The sequence below is a fragment of the Procambarus clarkii genome, chromosome 45, assembly GCF_040958095.1.
Source record: "Procambarus clarkii isolate CNS0578487 chromosome 45, FALCON_Pclarkii_2.0, whole genome shotgun sequence".
NCBI lineage: Eukaryota > Metazoa > Arthropoda > Malacostraca > Decapoda > Cambaridae > Procambarus > Procambarus clarkii.
This window is the reverse complement of record NC_091194.1, coordinates 13,892,777-13,916,282: the sequence shown is the minus strand read 5'-3', so window position 1 is coordinate 13,916,282 and position 23,506 is coordinate 13,892,777. Positions and strand designations below refer to the sequence as shown.

Below are 23,506 nucleotides of genomic sequence, written 5' to 3'. Positions count from 1 at the left end.
AGAGAGAATGTCAACACACATGCACAAGTTGGTTGATCCACACTGAGTTACTCTCTGTGTCAACAACGTACCGGGTCCAAGTTTTGGCTCAGCCCTCAAGCGATGGATTGTATTTCAATTAAATACCTCGAAGGATTAGTTAACTTTAGCTCATTAATTTGGTACCCCATGCTCGTCCTGTGGGTGGTGGTGGACCCCATGCCCGCCCTGTGGGTGGTGGTGGACCCCATGCTCGTCCTGTGGGTGGTAGTGGACCCCATGTCCGTCCTGTGGGTGGTGATGGACCCCATGCTCGTCCTGTGGGTGGTGGTGGACCCCATGCCCGCCCTGTGGGTGGTGGTGGACCCCATACTCGTCCTATGGGTGGTGGTGGATTCCCAATGCCCGTCTTGTGGGTGGTGGTGGTGGACCCCATGCCCGCCCTGTGGGTGGGAGTGGACCCCATGCACATCTTGTGGGTTTCAGTGGATCCCATACCCATCCTTGGGGTGGCGGTGGACCCCATACTCATCCTGTGGGTGGCAGTGTACCTAATACCTATCTTGTTGGTGGAAGTGGCCATAGTTACAGGGTCACCTAAATGCCTCTCGAACTGTTGGTTCAAAGATATATATATATATATATATATATATATATATATATATATATATATATATATATATATATATATATATATATATATATCTTTCCACAGAATAATTAAACGCTTATGCATGTTTGTATCCTACTCTCTCTCTCTCTCTCTCTCTCTCTCTCTCTCTCTCTCTCTCTCTCTCTCTCTCTCTCTCTCTCTCTCTCTCTCTCTCTCTCTCTCTCTCTCTCTCTCTCTCTCTCTCTCTCTCTCTTTCTCTTTCTCTTTCTCGTTCTCTCTCTCTCTCTCTCTCTTTGTCTCTCTCTGTTACTCTTTATCCCTAATCCTTGAGACAAAGCACCTGTCGGTATTTTTATTCCCAGGAAAAACGCAAAACTCCCTCCGACAAATGGTTGTGCCCTTCAAGGCGCGACTCTCCATTTGTATACTGTATTTGGAAATTTCAGTCGACGCTCACGTGGGTTTAAAAATATGTTGGGCAATTTGTCCAGAAGGTTGAGAAGGGCGTTTGGTGTGGTGGATTGAAGGGGGGGGGGGGGGTATGGGGGGGTCATGGGGGGGTAGGGGGTATGGGGGTCGTAGGGGGTATGGGGGGGGTCGTGGAGGGGAGGTATAGCCTATTATTGTTGACTCAACGAAAGGGAGTCGTTATCCCCCCATTCTTGATTGGTCTAGCAGAAGAAGGGGGGGATGTTACCCCTATTCTTATTGGTTCAACGAGGGGTGAGGTGGGGAGTGTTACCTCCTGCTGCTCGTTGATTAATGCGGTTATTTTCGGATATATATATATATATATATATATATATATATATATATATATATATATATATATATATATATATGTCGTACCTAGTAGCCAGAACTCACTTCTTAGCCTACTATGCAAGGCCCGATTTGCCTAATTAGCCAAGTTTCCCTGAATTAATATATTTTCTCTAATTTTTTTCTTATGAAGTGATAAAGCTACCCATTTCATTATGTATGATGTCAATTTTTTTTTATTGGAGTTAAAATTAACGTAGATATATGACCGAACCTAACTAACCCTACCTAACCTAACCTAACCTATCTTTATAGGTTAGGTTGGGTTAGGTAGAAGAAAAAGTTAGGTTAGGTTAGGTTAGGTAGGTTAGGTAGTCGAAAAACAATTAATTCATGAAAACTTGGCTTATTAGGCAAATCGGGCCTTGCATAGTAGGCTGAGAAGTGAGTTCTGGCTACTAGGTACGACATATATATATATATATATATATATATATATATATATATATATATATATATATATATATATATATATATATATATTCTCTCTCTCTCCCACTGTCTCTCTTTCTACCGTTCTCTATCTTGCTCTCTGAAAATCTAGCGCTGTGACCTTCAAAATACAGAACATTCCCACCAGCATTGATTTCACATACACACACATTCACACACACACACACACACACACACACACACACACACACACACACACACACACACACACACACACACACACACACACACACACACACACACACACACACACACACACACACACACACACACACACACACACACACACACACACACACACACACACACACACACAAGCGAGCTTCCGTGACCGCTAAATCCTACACTTCACTCTAATTTTCGGTGTAAGAAAAAAATTACGGACTTAAACCCTGCACGCAATACCTTGTGGTTTAGCGAGACTGTCTTCAACAGTACTGCTCCTCGCCCCATTTTGGCCAGTAACTCTCTAAATCAAATGTATCGCGACCTCATCCACCACAGGTATGCACTCACAGACTAAATGTTGTAAGTCCATGCACCCCAAGACCAAAATGGTCCCAGACAGCTCTCAGCTGCTTGCCTGGGAATTAGACAGCTGCTACGTGTTTTATCATAGGAGCACACAGAAAGGCTTAGGGGGCTACGCAGGAATATCCCTGAAACCCCCCCCCCACATATACACAACAGTTGAAAAGTGGTGGTCCAGGACCTGAATTTCGGGCCTTGCCAATCCCGTTAGCTATGTACTGTTAGGCAAGCACACATGGCCAGAAAAGAAACCCACCTTTAAGCTTTGCCTGCCAGTATTAACTTGGCAAAAAACCTTCTGACCATTAATTAACAGGCAGGATAAAGTACCAGGTGTGTATTCATTAGCTCCAGCCGTGAATGTCCTGGGAAGAAAAAATATGGAACGAATTTGTATTACTAATGAGAGAGAGAGAGAGAGAGAGAGAGAGAGAGAGAGAGAGAGAGAGAGAGAGAGAGAGAGAGAGAGAGAGAGAGAGAGAGAGAGAGAGAGAGAGAGAGAGAGAGAGAGAGAGAGAGAGAGAGAGAGAGAGAGAGAGAGAGTCAGAGAGTCAGAGAGAAATCAGAACACAGTGCTACACAACCCAATCAATGAAACATCATCAACATGCATGTAGATTCAGCCCTTGGGGCGGGGCGGGCGGACCCGGGGTGTAGGGAAGGGGGAAAGATGCCTAAGGAGATGTTAAGAGACTCATTGACAAGCGAAGTAGAGAGAAGCGCACGACACAAACTCCCAAACTGAGCTTCGATATCCAATTTCATTATCATCGCTACGACAGTTTAGTTAAGTTTTTGCATGGAGAGAGGCAGTTTGGGAGAGGAGGAGGAGGAGGAGGAGGATAAGGAGAATGAAGTGGAAGAGGCAGGTGACATCAGAGAGGAGTATTAGGAACTCGTCGATAAATATATATCACCATTGTCCCATATTTAAAATCTTATATCGACCCGCAACACGTTGGCCAAATCGTCTCCTGGGTCCCTTCCCCAGGCTCGGGTGTCACTTGTACCCGTCCTCAGGCTCGGGTGTACCCGTCCTCAGGCTCGGGTGTACCCGTCCTCAGGCTCGGGTGTACCCGTCCTCAGGCTCGGGTGTACCCGTCCTCAGGCTCGGGTGTACCCGTCCTCAGGCTCGGGTGTACCCGGCTCGGGTGTACCCGTCCTCAGGCTCGGGTGTACCCGTCCTCAGGCTCGGGTGTCGCTTTGGTAATTATTTGTGTTTACAGCACGTGGGTGAAGCATTTATAGAAATGTGGTTCGAACAGAGGACGTGAGCGAAGCACTTGTTCCGGAAGTGTTCGGACGTCATCAGTCGTATGTGTAAACTGCTTTTCATTCAAAAACAGGGGGATTTGGCGGCTGGATTAACGAGCTTAGATCTTTGTATGCGAGGACGGCCTGCATTTATAGAGGTGGGATTCGAACCGAGGACGTCAGAGAAGGTCGAGCGCGATCGGTTGAGGGTAAAATGTTTTTTATTATAAAACAGAAGTTTTAGTAGTTTGACTATTGAGGGTTTTTGACCTTTGTTTATGAGGACAGTTTGTTATAATGCTTCACCCATTACAACCTTAATGGGTGAGGGGTACAAATGCTTCACCCATTACAACCTTAATGGGTGAGGGGTACAAATGCTTCACCCATTACAACCTTAATGGGTGAGGGGTACAAATGCTTCACCCATTACAACCTTAATGGGTGAGGGGTACAAATGCCACCCATTACAACTTTAATGGGTACAAATGCCACCCATTACAACCTTAATGGGTACAAATGCCACCCATTACAACCTTAATGGGTACAAATGCCACCCATTACAACTTTAATGGGTACAAATGCCACCCATTACAACTTTAATGGGTACAAATGCCACCCATTACAACTTTAATGGGTACAAATGCCACCCATTACAACTTTAATGGGTACAAATGCCACCCATTACAACCTTAATGGGTACAAATGCCACCCAATACAACCCTAACACCTAAACTAACCCTATTCCTAGCTAGGCTCAAACTTCTAATATATGATAATATTAATTACATATGTACAAAATCCTATTTACAATACACAGTACGATAAAATTAGACGGTAGAGCGACGGTCTCGCTTCATGCAAGTCGGCGTTCAATCCCCGACTGTCCAAGAGGTTGATCACCATTCCTTTCCCCCCCTCCGTCCCATCCCCCCCCCCCGTCCCATCCCAAATCCTTATCCTGGCCCCTTCCCAGTGCTATATAGTCGTAATGGCTTGGCGCTTTCCCCTGATAGCTCCCTCTCTCCTCCAATAAAAACAAAAAACTAACGTAAACGTCTCTATTCCTAACCATAAAAATATAATTTAATTAAATTTTGTTTACATTCGATTGGCCTTACGAATTTACTTCCGAAAATATGATATTTTAGATTACAGATAACGATAATATTTTTAAATGTCTCTTTAGTATCGGCCTCATAGCCTCAGAATAGGCTTTTTTATCAACGGAAAATTATAAATAATAAAGTAGTTACTAATGCATAGGAGGGAGGTAACTATCAGGGGGAAAGCGCCAAGCCATTACGACTACATAGCACTTGGAAGGGGTCAGGATAAGGATTTGGGAAGGGATGGGGAAGGAATGGTGCGCAATCACTTATGGACGGTCGGGGATTGAACACCGACCTGTATGACGCGAGACCGTCGCTCTACCGTCCAGCCCAAGTGCTTGGCTCTGATACAACAACGCGCAAATGAGACGCAGATGTCACGGAGACTCAGTGAAACATGCGTTCTAAGGAAACCGACACCGTTGTCGAAGATTTTAAGTCTGAGAACGCGCAGAAATGTTGCCGTAACAATCAGAGAGATTGTTACAGCAATCTCAACAATCAGCACTCTGATTGTTGCTGTGCACCAGGCATCAATAATGCACCTTGCATTATCCAGTAATACTACTATCCTCCTCCCAACCCACGCCCCTCTGCACGCACACTCTCTCTCCACACACACACACACACACACACACACACACACACACACACACACACACACACACACACACACACACACACACACACACACACACACACACACACAACTTATGACATCTTTCTCTCCATTCTCCAGTCTTAAGTGACGCCCCACGAGTGATGTGGGGCGTTTACCTACTGTTCCCTACCCAGTGTTCCTCCTACCTTGGAGCCCCTACCCAGTGTTCCTACCTTGGGGCTCCTACCCAGTGTTCCTACTTTGGGGCCCCTACCCAGTGTTCCTACCTTGGAGGGCTCCTACCCAGTGTTCCTACCTTGGGGCCCCTACCCAGTGTTCCTACTTTGGAGCCCCTACCCAGTGTACCTACCTTGGAGCCCCTACCCAGTGTTCCTACCTTGGAGGGCTCCTACCCAGTGTTCCTACCTTGGGGCCCCTACCCAGTGTTCCTACCTTGGGGCTCCTACCCAGTGTTCCTACCTTGGGGCTCCTACCCAGTGTTCCTACCTTGGGGCCCCTACCCAGTGTTCCTACCTTGGGGCTCCTACCCAGTGTTCGAGAGCGCGTTCTTGGTATCAGGATGTTGTGTTATAGGAGGTAATGTTGAATTATAGGTGGGTATTATAAGGATAAAGGGGCGTGTGGATATGACAGGATAAAGTGACGCGATCATATGACAGGATAAAGTGATAAAGTGACAGGATAAAGGTTCTTTGGGACCTTCAAGGCCGGCTCGTATCCGGCCTAGCAACCTCTTAACACTTTTTGGAAACCTTGAGCTATTTTGGATTCATTTGATCTCTTTCGATGCCTTTGACTTTGGATTCTATTGGCCACTTTGGATGCCCTTGATCTTTTTCGATATTTTTGGCCTCTTTGGATTCTTTTCGTCACTTTGGATCTGTTTGGCTACTTTGGATCTCTTTGGCTTCTTTAGCTTCCTTTGGATCCACTTTGGCAACTTTGGATTCCTTTGACTTTTTTGGGGATTCCATTGGCCTCTTTGGATTCTTCTAGCCACTTTGGAGGCCATTTTTCTTCTACTGATGCCTTTTTTCACTTTTGATCCTTTTGTCCACTTTTGATCCCTTTGTCATTTTAAGATTTCCTTAAACTCTTTGGATGCTTCTCACTTGTCCTCTTTTTTGGGAGCTCCAAAAACAGTCTTGCCTCCCACAAAATCTCCGAAAGGCGTCGTATATACAATTTCGAAACTTTTTTGTTCTGTGAAGCTTGGAACCTAAGTCTTTATTTTTGGCTCCATCCTGGAATGCCTTGAGTTTCCTGGAGTCAAGAATGTCTTCATATATTTAGATTAGGCGGACATTTATGGGCTCTGAATCCATGGAAAAAGTTTTTCCGTTTTGGGGTCTTTGAGAGTGTGTTTTTTAATCTCCCAACTCTGGAACTATTAACGGCACTTGGTTCATGGAAACTTTCTCGTCTGGAACTGGAAAAGTGTTTAATCTGTGTTTTTGTATCTGTTGAATTAACTCCTTTTATTCGATTCAGACTTTTTTCCCCCCTCTTTAAACCTCAAATAACCGTCAGGTCTTGACAGTACGAAGCTCTTTGTTATTTTCAGGGCTTGAAATAGCATGTGTTATTTCTTTTCTGAAGTTTCATGTTAATGGCATTTTTATTATTCAATCATTTCAGCCAAAAACTTGTTAATCTTCACGTTCAAGAACTGCAGGGGGAGAGACGACGTTTTAGTTATGGCATATGAGTGGGTTCGATTCCCAGTGGTTCAAAAGGGGGGTTTAGGTATCGTACCTTCACTCAGTCCTCATATCCCGGTTCCTTGTCCTCATATCGCAGCTCCTTGTCCTCATATCCCAGCTCCTCGTTCTCATATAGAAGATCCTAGTCCTCATATCCCAGTTCCTTGTCCTCATATTCCAGCTCCTTGTCCTCATATCTCAGCTTCTTGTCCTCATATCCCAGCTCCTTGTCCTCATATCCCAGCTCCTCGTTCTCATATAGAAGATCTTTGTCCTCATATCCCAGCTCCTTGTCGTCATATCCCAGCTTCTCATTCTCATAAAGAAGATCCTTGTCCTCATATCCCAGCTCCTTGTCCTCATATCCCAGCTCCTTGTCCTCATATCCCAGCTCCTTGTCCTCATATCCCAGCTCCTTGTCCTCATATCCCAGCTCCTTGTCCTCATATCCCAGCTCCTTGTCCTCATATCCCAGCTCCTTGTCCTCATATCCCAACTTTTTGTTATCAAATCCCTTGCAAGTGCCATGAATTCATACTAGCTTAGCGCTCTCTTCTGATAATTACATTAACTGAGAAGATTAAATGGTTTCGTCGTCTCATGCTTATCCACAGGTAAACGCCTCAACCTTTCTCATCCATAAGCTCCACGAAGATTCCTTTGTCATCAATGTAATCCAATGTATTGTTAAATATTGATGTCAGCATATTTATGTTAATACTAAAAATAATAATTTTATCACCTGTAATTCGCAAGATGGAGAAGCTGGTTTTGGGGCATCCGGCTTACGATCGAAGCCGGATTTTATGACTTACGATCATCCGGCTCATTGTGACTTCAACAAGTCACAAGCCTTGTAAATAGGTGAATAAAAACCCATATTCAATGAAAATATAGAATACCAGCATTGCTGAATAAAACTGAACATGATAATAATAATATTAATTAAAAAATTCAATAGAGCATTGAGGCGGGCTCGAACTTACGACCAAAGCAATGCCAAGTCGTATACTCTACCACAAGACCACCGAGACTTGTTAAATCATATTCGTATTTCTACTGAAATCTCAGGAAGTGTGGAGGCCCCTGCTGAAGCCTGTCCAGGAAGCCTCGTTGGTTCAGTAGGATCCCAGGTTGTAATTCTTTTAACCATGTCATGGTTTAGTTGTGTGTGGCGTGTGCCTGGGAATACCCAGCGCATAGGTTCGAATCCTCATCACGGCTCCTACGGATTTTAATAATAATAATAATAATATATTAATATTTACTTTATTAGTTATGTTACACATTTTCAGTTACTATCATAATAAAACAAATTTCATAATATCATTATAATATTTGTGAGGATACTGTAAAGTTTCCAAATTATAAAATTTTAGAGTGACAGACTTCTTAAGAAGAGACAGACTCTACAAGAAAAGACAGACTCTACAAGAAAAGACAGACTCTACAAGAAAAGACAGACTTTACAAGAAAAGACAGACTCTACAAGAAAAAGACAGACTTTACAAGAAGAGACAGACTCTACAAGAAAAGACAGACTCTACAAGAAGAGACAGACTCTACAAGAAAAGACAGACTCTACAAGAAGAGACAGACTCTACAAGAAAAGACAGACTCTACAAGAAGAGACAGACTTTACAAGAAAAGACAGACTCTACAAGAAGAGACAGACTTTACAAGAAAAGACAGACTCTACAAGAAAAAGACAGCATCTTCAAAAAGAGACAGACTTTCTTATACTACAACACAAACTTCGAAAATATATGTATTTCACTGAGAATAACTTTTTCCTCTTCTTTTCCTTTCAGAACGATTTCCAGTCATGAAGATGACAAGTTGAAGAGCGGCGAGTTTCCCTCCCAACATGAGAACTGGAATCCCATCTCCATAAGGCCCTGAATTCTTTAGAAACTTCGACTAGTTCTTGTGGAACTTCGACTAGTTCTTGAGGAACTTCGACTAATTTTTGTGGAACTTCGACTAGTTCTTGAGGAACTTCGACTAGTTCTTGTGGAACTTCGACTAGTTCTTGAGAAACTTCGACTAGTTCTTGTGGAACTTCGACTAGTTCTTGTGGAACTTCGACTAGTTCTTGTGGAACTTCGACTAATTCTTGTGGAACTTCGACTAGTTCTAGAGGAATTTAAACTAGTTCTTGAAGAACGTCGACTATTTCTTGAGGAATTTAAACTAGTTTTTGAAGAACTTCGACTAGTTCTTGAGAAACTTCGACTAGTTCTTGTGGAACTTCGACTAGTTCTTGTGGAACTTCGACTAGTTCTTGAAGAACTTCGACTAGTTCTTAAGGAACTTAAAGAACATAGCGTTGACGGAAAGACTATATCACATGTGATAGATGTTGTGAAATATCAAACATCTTTAGTATAATAATAATAATACTACTAATAATAAAAATAAAAATTTAGCTGAATACATTACCATGTGAGAACCCAACAACTGCTCTGACACGACATTTGCTACCAATGATATATATATATATATATATATATATATATATATATATATAAATCTGAGTATTAACAGTTGCTAAATCTCAAATTTACCTCTACTCTGGGAAGTATTGATAAACATTTATACATATGTATAAGTATATATATGTATGCACTCATGACTTCACCAGTGAATAAGCATATACGGGCCATCAGGACTCAATAGTCGAGACAATTTGGCCACAGTAAATGAGACTGAGACTCCGGCAAGCGACATGACGCGGAGGGCCACCCACACCACAGCAATGGAAGACAATGGCCACAAAAAGAGGCCAGAGGCCAGACTAGAGTACACGCGGCCACACCACTCTAGCCCCTCACAGCTGGAGCCTGTGGCCACCCTGCCCTCGCCATCCTCATCCATCCCAGCTAAATACGGACTCGGGATGTGTACTCTCCTGCTCTTCAACCTCCTCTCAATAGGTGAGTTTGGGGTAATTATATTGTGGTGTGGACTGCCCGTTCTCTCTCAATTTTTCCATTTAAAAAAACATATGTTTGGCCAAATCACAAACGTCCAGACTCAAGGAATCCCACATTAACCCATCGAGGACGATGCTCGATAGTCATAATAATAATTATGGGAATAGGGAATAATTTCCTATTATAATAAAAGGGAATAATTCCCTATTATAATAATAGGAAAACGTCAATATTACGGGGCTTTTATTTTTACTTATACGTCGCATTGTTGATGGATTGGTTAAATCCGTTTAAATGTGAGACGTAATAGATGAGGACTGGCTGTACCCTCAGCCTATTGAACTAGCTAGTTACTGTACCCAAGGATGTAGTTACAGTGTTACGGAAGTTACGTTAACATTACGAAACTTATGTATTGATGAACTAATTGTGTTCATTGTTTTTCCTTGTATTCAATCGTTGTGCTACTTGGAACAGAAGTTCCAAGTAGCACAGGCTATAGTGAGTCCGTAACAGCTAACTTCATTCTTAAGTTCTTATATATGAATGAGATTGGGTGGGTATATATGAATAAGATTGGGTGGGTATATATGAATGAGATTGGGTGGGTATATATGAATGAGACTGGGTGGGTATATATATGAATGAGATTGGGTGGGTATATATGAATGAGATTGGGTGGGTATATATGAATGAGATTGGGTGGGTATATATGAATGAGATTAGGTGGGTATATATGAATGAGATTGGGTGGGTATATATGAATGAGATTGGGTGGGTATATATGAATGAGATTGGGTAGGTATATATGAATGAGATTGGGTAGGTATATATGAATGAGACTGGGTGGGTATATATATGAATGAGATTGGGTGGGTATATATGAATGAGATTGGGTGGGTATAAATAGGAGCTTCTTGGTATGACCCAATAGGCCTTCTGCAGTTATCTTCATTCATATGTTCTTAATTAACTTTATTACTATTTACCATTTATCACTCGGGATATGAGAGAGACTAAGAGCTGCCATATGAGAATAAAACTTCAAGCCAGTATAACTATATTACACACAGAAGGAATATTAGGACAAAGAACTGGGATATGAAGTTATTTTATCTTGAGGTTATCTTGAGATGATGAGGAGGCAGAGTAGGAACGATATCCAATCACATGGGCTATAGGGGGGGCCTCGAACGCCTAAACCTGCAAGAAGCGAGTACCGTCGCCTGTACCGACCAATCCAAGTACTTGAGTCACTCTTGCAGGTAAGATCTCTGATGCCACTGTAGACAAGTAGGTGATTTTATCGAAATTTTTAGAGTATATCCGATATTAATCTAAATGTTGAGAGAAGTAATCATTAAGAAACATATTAGTGAGTGGGAGAAAGGTGGCAAAGATGATATAGAGATGTAGTGTGGAAAAGGAGTTATCAGCTTGAGGTAATGAGTAAGATATGGGAACTGTACCTAAAGGGTGATACAGTGATCGTAACTGTATTTAAAGCGTGATACAGAGATGATAACTGTACCTAATGATTAATACAGACATGCTAACTACCTAATAGATGACACAGAGTCAAACTATCAAGTAAACGACTGAAAAATGAAACAAGAAAAAAACATTCAGATAAATTTTACCGAAAAAAACGTAATAGACGGAAGAGAAAGAATGAACACTGGCAGCACAGCGGACAATAGAGGGGAAACATAGCGGCCGGAATAGGGGAAATAGGGGAAATAGAGGAAGAATATTGACGAGCCATTGAGAGGGGGATTGTGGGATACGAGGGGATTAGTGTGTCGAGGAGTTTAAGTAGCGAGGGGACATCTACAAGGGGATTGAGAGTGAACAATGGGTGCCAGAGACGGTAAGACAACAAGGAAAAAAAAGGGGAAAAGATAGAAAAAACAATCAAATTGATGTGAGGAGAAACTGGTAAGTTTCTCCCCCAAGTCTTATAACACTTGAAACAAAAGGTGAATTAGAGATTTGAAGAGTTTAACAGGTTTAGTCTGACGGGAGGAAGAGAAGCTGAGGAGAGGAAGAGAGAGACAGAGGGGAGAAAGGGAGGATGAGAGGAGGAAGAGAGGGTGAACAGAGACAAATTAAGGGAAGGAAGAGAGGTTGAGGGGGAAGAATAGAGATTGAGGGAAGACAAAATAGTTTGAGGGGAGGCAGAGAGAGATTGAGAGGAGAGTGAGAGATTGAAGGGAGGAAGAGACAGGTAAGGGAAGATAGAGAGAGAGACAGACCAAGAGGAGGAAGACAAACCTATTAATGACTAGGTAGAATTCAAGCTGGACAGTCAACAAAGAAAATAAATTGAAAAACTTTGGCGTTTTATAACTTTGTTACAGAACTTAATTTATACAAAAAGTAACAATGCATTTAATCTCAATTGAAAAATAACATTATATAAATTAAAATAACGAGGAATTATTTTTTAAACGATGCAGAGATAAAAAAAAACGATAAACCAATCAATATATATCCAACGAGCAATTACTTTAATCATTTTAATTATTTTTAACGAACTCAATCAGCACAAAAATAATTATTTCCTAAATACAAAAAAACTTTGCAATACTAATTGCAAAATAATTAACACAAAAATTATCATAATTCCTTCATAACAATGCTGAAAGTGGACGATTATTCGTCAGAGGACATCTTAGACATCTCGTCCTTGGAAGAACGAGGCGAAGAATTATCCGGAGTGCTTAATTAATTCAACACCTCCCTCATTAACTTCTCATTACTTGAATCACCACCAGGCACGAGGTTGCCTAGTAACTCATTACCACTCCCGAGTTGGGTAATGACCCTGGATGTGAGAGACTACAGAGACTGTAGTCTGTAATGCTTGGTTCATTCTCTTGATTTGGTCGACACAGTGACGATCTCAATTCTTGCAGGGTTCGATCCCCGATGGGTTCAAATGGTTCAGGCACCATTCGTATCCTAGCTCCCTTTCCTCACATTTCTGTTTCCCTCTCTTCTTTATCTCAGTTCAATGTTCTCATGACCTAGATCCTTCCTCGCTGTTCTCAGCTTACTATCCTCATATTCCATCTCCTTGTCCTCATATCCCAGCTCCTTGCCCTCTTTTCCCAGTTCCTTGCTCTCATATCAGAGCTCATTAACCTCACATCTCACCTCCTTGTTCTGATACCCCATCTCCTTGTCCTCATATCCCTTTCAATTACTGTACTGCCAAACTGGCTTAGTACTCTTTTCTCATAATTACTTTCCCTTACCTTACTCGAGGAAACCCATAATTGACATACCTCTGGCGAAGCCAGGAGTGTGTGTGTGTGTGTGTGTGTGTGTGTGTGTGTGTGTGTGTGTGTGTGTGTGTGTGTACTCACCTAATTGTACTCACCTAATTGTGCTTGCGGGGGTTGAGCTCTGGCTCTTTGGTCCCGCCTCTCAACCGTCAATCAACTGGTGTACAGATTCCTGAGCCTATTGGGCTCTATCATATCTACATTTGAAACTGTGAATGGAGTCAGCCTCCACCACATCACTTCCTAATGCATTCCATTTGCTAACTACTCTGACACTGAAAAAGTTCTTTCTAACGTCTCTGTGGCTCATTTGGGTACTCAGCTTCCACCTGTGTCCCCTTGTTCGCGTCCCACCAGTGTTGAAAAGTTCGTCCTTGTTTACCCGGTCGATTCCCCTGAGGATTTTGTAGGTTGTGATCATGTCCCCCCTTACTCTTCTGTCTTCCAGTGTCGTGAGGTGCATTTCCCGCAGCCTTTCCTCATAACTCATGCCTCTTAGTTCTGGGACTAGTCTAGTAGCATACCTTTGGACTTTTTCCAGCTTCGTCTTGTGCTTGACAAGGTACGGGCTCCATGCTGGGGCCGCATACTCCAGGATTGGTCTTACATATGTGGTGTACAAGATTCTGAATGATTCCTTACACAGGTGTGTGTGTGTGTGTGTGTGTGTGTGTGTGTGTGTGTGTGTGTGTGTGTGTGGAAGCCACCACTGCCACGCCCAGTTTCCTGAACACAAAATAAAGAACGGTAATTATCTGTAGGAAATCACTAAGCCAGTGTGACGATCTCGCACTTGTGAGAACAAATGAGGAAATACAATGAGCAGGACTATGAGGTTATGAGGTATGTGGACATACTATATGAGTTCAGATTATGAGCTGGGATATGAGGATATACTAACCGATTGGTTATATGGACATACTATATAAGATCTGATCGATGAACACATATATATATTTTCAAAGAAAATATAAATTGGCAAAGATCGGTGCCCAACCACTTGGGCCAACGGGGATCGAACTCAGACCCGACAAGTGTCACCGATTATAATTATCCCTATTGAATCCTTTTAAAGTAAAATAACGTCACAATAACTCAGTGTATCTATGAGACGATATTACGGCCATGTGATGAAAAGTCCAGAAACACAAGTTCGAGCCCATTGCAGTACCTCTGTAATTTCTCCACCCCCGCTATTGCTACTTTTATTCCAAAGTATTTCAGCTTGCTATTGTTTGTTGCTTTAATATTGGCTTGTTTGGATACGTTTATGTTGTTTGGTTGTTACTCTTTGTTTTCTTGATATTAAATTTATTTCTTGTTTTATTTCTTATTTATTTAATTTTAATTTTATTTCTTGTTTTATTTCTTATTTATTTAATTTTAATTTTATTTCTTGTTTTATTTCTTATTTATTTAATTTTAATTTTATTTCTTGTTTTATTTCTTATTTATTTAATTTTAATTTTATTTCTTGTTTTATTTCTTATTTATTTAATTTTAATTTTATTTTAATTTTATTTCTTATTTATTATATTTCTTGATATTATTAAAGTTTGTTACGGGTGGTTTAAGTTCAATTTGGTTAATGTTACTTTAGGGTCGTGGAGTTAATGATGGTTTGTGCTCAATTAGATTGGTTGCAACGTCGGCATTTTGAGTGTTTATGCTCATTTCTCAAGTGTTTACATATTACCTGCGGGTATTGGTAGATCTGGTAGTTAGTGAACGCGTCAGTTGTTTACCGTGAGGTAGTTCCGTGAATCAGTTACCTCCACGGCCCGATCATTAGGCCTTCCGGTCTCTGGTGGTCTCTGAAAAGACCTCCTGGTTTGTGGTATCTGAAATAAGCTGTTTCGTTATATTTCATTGTTTTCAAACACTTTGAATACACTTACGGACCAGCATTACCATCTAGCCTGCTTCCAGGTGCATTCAGGTAGATACATACATATATACACAACGCATATACATAGAAGACACATATACACGCAGATCAGCAATGTATCTGTGGACAATACAAGCAATACGTATGTAAGTTACTTCGAAATCTCATCATACACACTTTTTTAGTACCACCGATAATTACTATCCACTATAATGACTACACCTGTCACCGTTTTCTTAAAACTAAATTTTTGATGTAGTGTAGAGGCCAAAATACAGATGTATTGTGGCAATGTAGCCAGAACCAGGAGAGGAAATTACAGGAAATGATCTGAAGTGAAGTATTGCCTCATATCACATAACGCTGGGAATGGTAGTTCAACATTTAAGTGGGCTGTTTTGGCTAGGTTGTTGATGATTAGGTAAATATGTGTATTTTGGAGACTATGGTTTATTGTTTACAAAAATGCATAGGTTGATGTATAACCTATACATCATGTATAACCTATACAGAAATGTATAACCTATACATATACATTTATAAAAATGTATAGGTTTGGATGCTTGTGTGACCATCTTTACTGTGTATCACGCTCACACACACACACACACACACACACACATTAACATAAGACGAGTGTCGGAAAGGAATTATGAGAACGATATTGCAGTCAAAGCGAAAAAGCAACCAAAATTACTACATAGCCATATAAGAAGGAAGATGTCGGTAAATGACCAAGTGACAAGACTGAGGAAAACAGAAGGGGCATATACAGAAAGCGACAAGGAAATCTGCGAGGTACTGAATGCAAAATTCCATGGAGTGTTCACAACCGAGCCTGAGCAGCTCCCATTGTTAGAAGAGATTACCCAAGATGAAAGACTATCGGATATAGAGGTGACAGCAGAGGATGTAATGAAACAGTTGACAACACTGGATGCAAATAAAGCTGTTGGACCAGACAAAGTATCACCGTGGATACTCAAAGAGGCAGCGCAGGCTCTCAGCGTGCCTCTGGCAATGATCTTTAATGAGTCACTTATGTCGGGAGAATTGCCCAGTTGCTGGAAGGAGGCAAATGTCGTACCGATTTTCAAAAAGGGTGATAGGGAGGAGGCACTTAACTACAGACCCGTATCACTGACAAGCATCCCCTGCAAAATTCTTGAAAGAATAATTAGGCTAAGACTTGTTGAGCACCTGGAGAGCATTGGGTTTGTAAACAAGCACCAACATGGGTTCTGGACAGGGAAATCATGCCTAACAAACCTTTTAGAATTCTATGATAAAGTAACAAGGATAAGGCAGGACAGAGAAGGCTGGGCAGACTGCATATTTCTTGACTGCAAAAAGGCCTTTGATACGGTACCGCACATGAGACTGCTATACAAACTTGAGAGGCAGGCAGGAGTAAGCGGAAAGGCCCTAGTATGGGTGAAGAACTACCTAACAGGAAGGAGCCAGAGGGTAATGGTAAGGGGCGAAAAGTCGGACTGGCGAACAGTAACAAGTGGAGTACCTCAAGGATCGGTGCTGGGACCAATCCTCTTTCTAATTTACGTAAATGATATGTTTACAGGAGTGGAATCATACATGTCAATGTTTGCAGATGACGCAAAATTAATGAGAAGAGTTGTGACAGACGAGGATTGTAGGATCCTCCAAGAGGACTTAAACAGGCTGCAGAGATGGTCAGGGAAATGGCTACTGGAGTTTAACACCAGTAAATGTAAAGTTATGGAAATGGGATCAGGTGACAGGAGACCAAAGGGACAGTACACAATGAAGGGGAACAGCCTACCTGTAACGATTCGAGAAAGAGACCTGGGAGTGGATGTGACACCTAATCTAACTCCTGAGGCACATATAAATAGGATAACGACAGCAGCGTACTCTACACTGGCGAAAATTAGAACTTCATTCAGAAACCTAAATGAGGAAGCTTTTAGGGCGCTTTACACTGCCTACGTGAGACCCGTCTTAGAGTATGCCGCGCCATCATGGAGCCCCCACCTGAAGAAACACATAAAGAAACTGGAGAAGGTTCAGAGGTTTGCGACGAGGCTTGTCCCAGAGCTACGAGGGATGGGATATGAAGAGCGGCTGAAGGAACTGAACCTTACGACACTAGAGAAAAGAAGGGAGAGAGGAGATATGATAGGGACATATAAAATACTCAGGGGAATTGACAAAGTGGAAATAGATGAAATGTTCACACGTAATAATAACAGAACGAGGGGACATGGGTGGAAACTGGAAACTCAGATGAGTCACAGAGATGTTAGGAAGTTTTCTTTTAGCGTGAGAGTAGTAGAAAAATGGAATGCACTTGGGGAACAGGTTGTGGAAGCAAATACTATTCATACTTTTAAAACTAGGTATGATAGGGAAATGGGACAGGAGTCATTGCTGTAAACAACCGATAGCTAGAAAGGCGGGATCCAAGAGTCAATGCTCGATCCTGCAAGCACATATAGGTGAGTACATATAGGTGAGTACACACACACACACACACACACACACACACACACACACACACACACACACACACACACACACACACACACACACACACACACACACACACACACACACATACACACACACACACACACACACACACACACACACACACACACACACACACACACACACACACACACACACACACACACACACACACATACACACACACACACACACACACACACACACACACACACACACACACACACACACACACACACACACACACACACACACACACACACACACACACACACACTGATGGTAGAAATACACGTGCGACACAGGAAGACGACATTAAAGATAGCAAAGAGAAATCTAGAGAAACAGGTATAGAGAGAAACCTTAAGAAATAAAACCTAGAGGTGTGAAGAAAATGGTACAGTGAATAACAAGAGATAAGAGAAAAAAGAGACACATTTACACAGGAAGAAACGAGGCCATACTCCTCAAAAGCCTGCATGTGATGTCTATGATCTCTTGGCTTCTGTGTGAAAATTGTTAGTAGAGAGGATTGAGTTTCCTTGGTCGTGTGTGGTGTGATCTTCACAGGGGAGCCCTTTCTCTCAGGATAGAATCTATATAGGTTGAGATTTGGGGAGATTTGGAATCAGTGTCTCTACTGATTTTGGGGAATAAAACGTTTTGGTTGGTTATGCGTATGTGATAGAAGTAACTTCTCTCTCTCTCTCTCTCTCTCTCTCTCTCTCTCTCTCTCTCTCTCTCTCTCTCTCTCTCTCTCTCTCTCTCTCTCTCTCTCTCTCTCTCTCTCTCTCTCTCTCTCTCTCTCTCTCTCTCTCTCTCTCAATAAAACAAATGATACACTACGGCCGCAACGTACTGTAAATTAGGCTTCACTTTATTAGTAAAAACTGTGTTCATTAGCTTTATAAAAGACAAGCAAATATTGTCCTGTAAATGACCTCTCGTGTCGAGGAAAATGATGGTCATCAAATTACCACAAGACAACCGTCTTCACTAAACAACTCCTTAACTTGTTGTCTCTTAATGCCGCTTCTGTTCCTCGTAGGCATCTCATTACGTCAAAAAAATAATAATCCTCCAGCTTTAAATCTCGCGAAGAAAGTGATGTCTTAAGACGCATTATACTTAAGCTTAATGTAACTGCAGTAGCACTAAGCTCATCATATACTTTTTTGTTTTGCAATGAGATTTTTTACAACACTCAGGTGCCATTACGACCGTCGAGGGGAAGCAATTCATTCTTTTTTTTTGGGGGGGGGGGAGATCAGACTCCCTGGCACTCTACAGGAGATGAATGCTCTTGTGTCTATCTCCAGCAGCATCTCTCTCTCTCTCTCTCTGTCTCTCTCTCTCTCTCTCTCTCTCTCTCTCTCTCTCTCTCTCTCTCTCTCTCTCTCTCTCTCTCTCTCTCTCTCTCTCTCTCTCTCTCTCTCTCTCTCTCTCTCTCTCTCTCTCTCTCTCTCTCTCTCCAAGGAATGACTCGTTAGACAGCTTGGGTTGTCATCCAAGCCTCCGACTTATTCTTCGTCTACCTGGCCGCAGGCAGTGACAACTTCTCCCCCCCATATCAACCTACCCTCTGGCTTGGCCCTCCCTGGAGAGGCCCCTCCAGGAACGTTCTTGGGGTGTCCCACACCTCTCTAATCCCACACTATTGTACCCGTCCACACGTAGGGAACACAAAAGCCAGGACGTCCCCCGCTGAACAATTCTCGAAGCGTTCGTATCCTGCTGTTTATAGCAAGTTTGACTGTTTCTTGCTTAACTATAGCGCGTTCCTGAGCCTAGTTCGTAACTTGAAATTGTGTGGATGTCTCGGTATATTTGCCTAATGATAAGGGTGAACAAATTAAAGATTGAAGAAGATAAACACACATAAAGAAGATAAATTATATATAGAAAATGAAGAGGTTAAATAAACTAAAGAACATACAAATGATAACAAAATATATACGATATAAACAAATAATAGAGACGATACAGAAGAAAAAAAAAGATAGAGGCAAGGCAGAGGATAAAAGCAATAGAAAAGATACAGACGATAAAGAAGCTATAGACAAAAAAGAAGGAAAAACTGGGAGAGAGAGAGAGAGAGAGAGAGAGAGAGAGAGAGAGAGAGAGAGAGAGAGAGAGAGAGAGAGAGAGAGAGAGAGAGAGAGAGAGAGAGAGAGAGAGAGAGAGAGAGAGAGAGAGAGAGAGAGAGAGAGAGAGAGAGAGAGAGAGAGAGAGAGAGAGAGAGAGAGAGAGAGAGAGAGAGAGAGAGAGAGAAAGAAAGAGAGAGAGACAGACAGATAGACAGACAGACAGAGACAGAGAGACAGAGACAGAGACAGAGAGAGAGACAGAGTCAGACAGACAAACAGAGAGACAGGAGCTTGACCTCGCCCCCGGGCCATGGGGGGGGGGGGGCGCCATGACCTCATGTAGAGAGAGAGGTGATCAAAGGCTCCCTTGGCCTGCATACCAAACTTCCCCCTTTCAAGCTGTCGCTTAACTTTAACCCTGCATCATCTTACTGGTCTCCTTGCGTGATTCTGGCCCTTAGCCCTTGATGTGTAAATCCCGTCTGTGCCTTTGATCGCCTGAGTTTGTACGGCCGACACAGCCGTGTTCATCGTTTTGGAGGAGAACAGAGGTGGGATATTGTTGGTGGTCTTGGAGTGATGGATTGTCGGTCGCGCTGTTTCTCAGCGACTCGGCGTCTAATTTATGATTCTTCTTTAGGGGGTTTTAGAGTTAAATATTTACGCAACTGAGGCACTGTTAAAGGCTATTTTCTCGGGGGTTTGAGGTTGGATTGTTGGGTAAATAATTTTTGATACTATTAGGTGCATTTTTTTCGGGGGTTTTAGGGTTTGATATTTACGTATATCATTGTGACACTCTTAAATGCATTTACTTTGTGATTTTAGGTTAGATATTTATGAATATTATGGTGATAGTACTAAATTAATTTTCTCTGGGGTTTTAGTGGTTAATGTTTATATGAATTTTTGCGACACTCAAAAATTCATCTTCTCTTGTATTTTAGTGTATCTTCAACGCGTCCTCATCAAGAAAGGACAAATGTTCGTTAATCCAGCCTCCAAATCCCCTGTTTTATTTTTTTTTTTAATTAAAACACTTTACACACGACTCATAAATGATGACGTTCGGATTTTGTCTCGAGCAGTGTTCCGTTCACGTCCACTGTTCGAACCACACCTCAATAAATGATTCATACACGCACTGCAAATACCAGTAATAACCAACAGAAGCGGACGACCTAACCTAACCTAATCTAATCTAATCTAACCTAACCTAATCTAACCTAACCTAACCTAAGTTGGGCCTGACTATTCAGCATTTTCTAGTTTGAAATCATATTACCTTATATTTGTGATTTAATTATTCTAACTTTGAACAGGCAGAAGGTTAAAAAAAATATATAAATGCGTCTTTGAATTCGACAATTGCCTAGACGAGCCTTGCCAGAGGTACCTTGCCTTGCGTTGACTCCAGGGATCAAGATCCGCGCGGCCCGGTCTCTGCGGGTACTCCCCTACATGTGTTTACAGGGGGTTGAGCTTTGGCTCTTTGGTCCCGCCTCTCGACCGTCAATCAACTGGTAAGAGGGTATACGTGTGCTCTGTGTCCCCAGAGGCTCCACTAACACACATCTTCTCTACTCTTGTTACCATTAGGTGAGTGCCACATCCGAGGGGGCCACGGGCCACACATGGATGTTCACCCCCCGACACTGCCGCCGCCGCTGCCACCCCAGCTCGACGCCACGCACTCGACCGACGTCACGGCCCTGGCCGACAAGACGGCCATCCTCAACTGCCGTGTCCACAACATCGCTAACAAGACGGTAAGTGGCTTCCTGAAGGTGGCGAGTCGTTAACTAAGTGACGTTGTAGAGGGGCACCCCAGCCTCATGGTAACACACACACACATACACACACACACACACACACACACACACACACACACACACACACACACACACACACACACACACACACACACACACACACACACACACACACACACACACACACTCACACACACACACATGAGATATAATATAATAGAGCCCAATAGGCTCAGGAACCTGTACACCTGTTGATTGACGGTTGAGAGGCGGGACCAAAGAGCAAGAGCTCAACCCCCGCAAGCATAACTAGGTGAGTACTAGGTGAGTACACACACACACACACACACACACACACACACATAATTTTACATACGGTAACATATCATCGTGACTCTTAAGAGGCGCTCAACATCACTCTACATAATACAATAGGAACACCGCGGAGTTTAATTTAATAAAAACTTACAAACACTGAAGAATATTTACGAAATACACAGAATCACAGCTGTTTGGCAGTTGAAGAATCATAGAACGAGAGTTTCTCCTGGAAAGCCTTCCAAGAAGTATTCAGTACATAGTGCATATCAAACTCTTAATTCCATTTAATGATGCATTTTAGCTTCTCAATTGCGGTACAGTTGCCTTGAGAGCTCGATCATCTCTCTCTCTCTCTCTCTCTCTCTCTCTCTCTCTCTCTCTCTCTCTCTCTCTCTCTCTCTCTCTCTCTCTCTCTCTCTCTCTCTCTCTCTCTCTCTCTCTCTCTCTCTCTCTCTCTCTCTCTCTCTCTCTCTCTCTCTCTCTCTCTCTCTCCTCTGAGCATCATGAAACAATTCATACGTCAGATATTGTTACTTTATCATCAACAATCATATAATGTTGAATCATCATCTAGAAGGTATACGATATCATCATCTGCAAGATAATGATGAATTAAGATGCGAAAATGTAAGACCTGCACTCAATCAAATTTAAAAAGACAATATCTGTGTTTAAACAATAATGGACTCATTGATATTAATTAATGAAGATTTATATATATATTTTTCCAGAGCAATATCAGATAGCATGGCTACATAGCAGGAGGAAGCGCCAAGCCATTGCGACTATATATATATATATATAGCACTGGGAAGGGATCAGGATAAGGATTTGAGATGGGACGGGGGGCAGGAATGGTGCCCAATCACTTGAACGGTCGGGGATTGAACGCCGAGCTGCATGAAGCGAGACCGTCGATCTACCGTCCAGCCCAAGTGGGTGGACGTTCTAGTTTAGAGGGAAGGAGGGTAGGAGAGGATGGAGAGAGGGATAGTGTGGGAGAGGTGAGAAAATGGGAAGGATGAGAGGGAGAGAGTGTGTGGGAAGGAGGGAAACAGAGTGAAAAGGGGTGGGGGTGGGGCGTTGATAAGTCCCTGAAAGACAGCCCACAACGGTGGCCTAACTCCCAGATACCTATTTACACCTCGGTGAATAGGCGCATGAGGCAAAAGGAAACCGTCTCTGTACCACACGCAGATAAAGCGCCAACGATATCCTGGACTGTCCGTCAAGAACGCAGGCTCGAACGAAAAGTTTAACATTAATATTAAATGTGCAACATTTAATATTTATTTAAAATTTCTGGTTTTAGAATAATTTGACTTGAATGAAGGAGTTGGAGCAGCCAAATGGTCACAGTTGGGAAGGCTCAGGAAATCTCACTCACATTCGAAAGTTTTAACACGGACCGAGTCAAAAATTACAAGCGAGACAGATGGCTACAATTTCACGATTGCGAAGTTTGTGAACCGGGATTCAGTGCTTCAGGAATTTTTTTCTCCCCTGCAGAGAAATGAGTTAAAATGAGACTTGTTGAACTGAACTCCGGGGGTAAACTCAGTTTGTCAATGTGTTAGATATTTATGACATGATGTCACACATGAGGAAGGAATTA

General features: G+C 42.3%; 2 protein-coding genes across 3 annotated transcripts in view; both read left to right on the top strand.

The window, feature by feature from the left end:
* LOC138350278 (golgin subfamily A member 6-like protein 4) overlaps nt 1-9,480 on the top strand; it is a 26,250-nt gene extending 16,770 nt beyond the window's left edge. Inside the window, exons 2-3 of the mRNA XM_069300886.1 lie at nt 8,469-8,857; nt 9,014-9,480. Coding sequence (XP_069156987.1) covers nt 8,469-8,857; nt 9,014-9,480 — 856 coding nt within the window. The remainder of the gene's footprint in view (nt 1-8,468; nt 8,858-9,013) is intronic.
* The window catches only part of LOC123749219 (zwei Ig domain protein zig-8), a 114,768-nt gene that overhangs the window by 60,809 nt on the left and 30,453 nt on the right, over nt 1-23,506 (top strand). For both annotated transcript variants that reach the window (XM_069301449.1, XM_069301448.1), the window contains exons 2-3: nt 8,901-10,025; nt 21,398-21,567. In XM_069301449.1, the coding sequence (XP_069157550.1) occupies nt 9,818-10,025; nt 21,398-21,567 (378 nt within the window). In that variant the 5' untranslated portion in view covers nt 8,901-9,817. The remainder of the gene's footprint in view (nt 1-8,900; nt 10,026-21,397; nt 21,568-23,506) is intronic.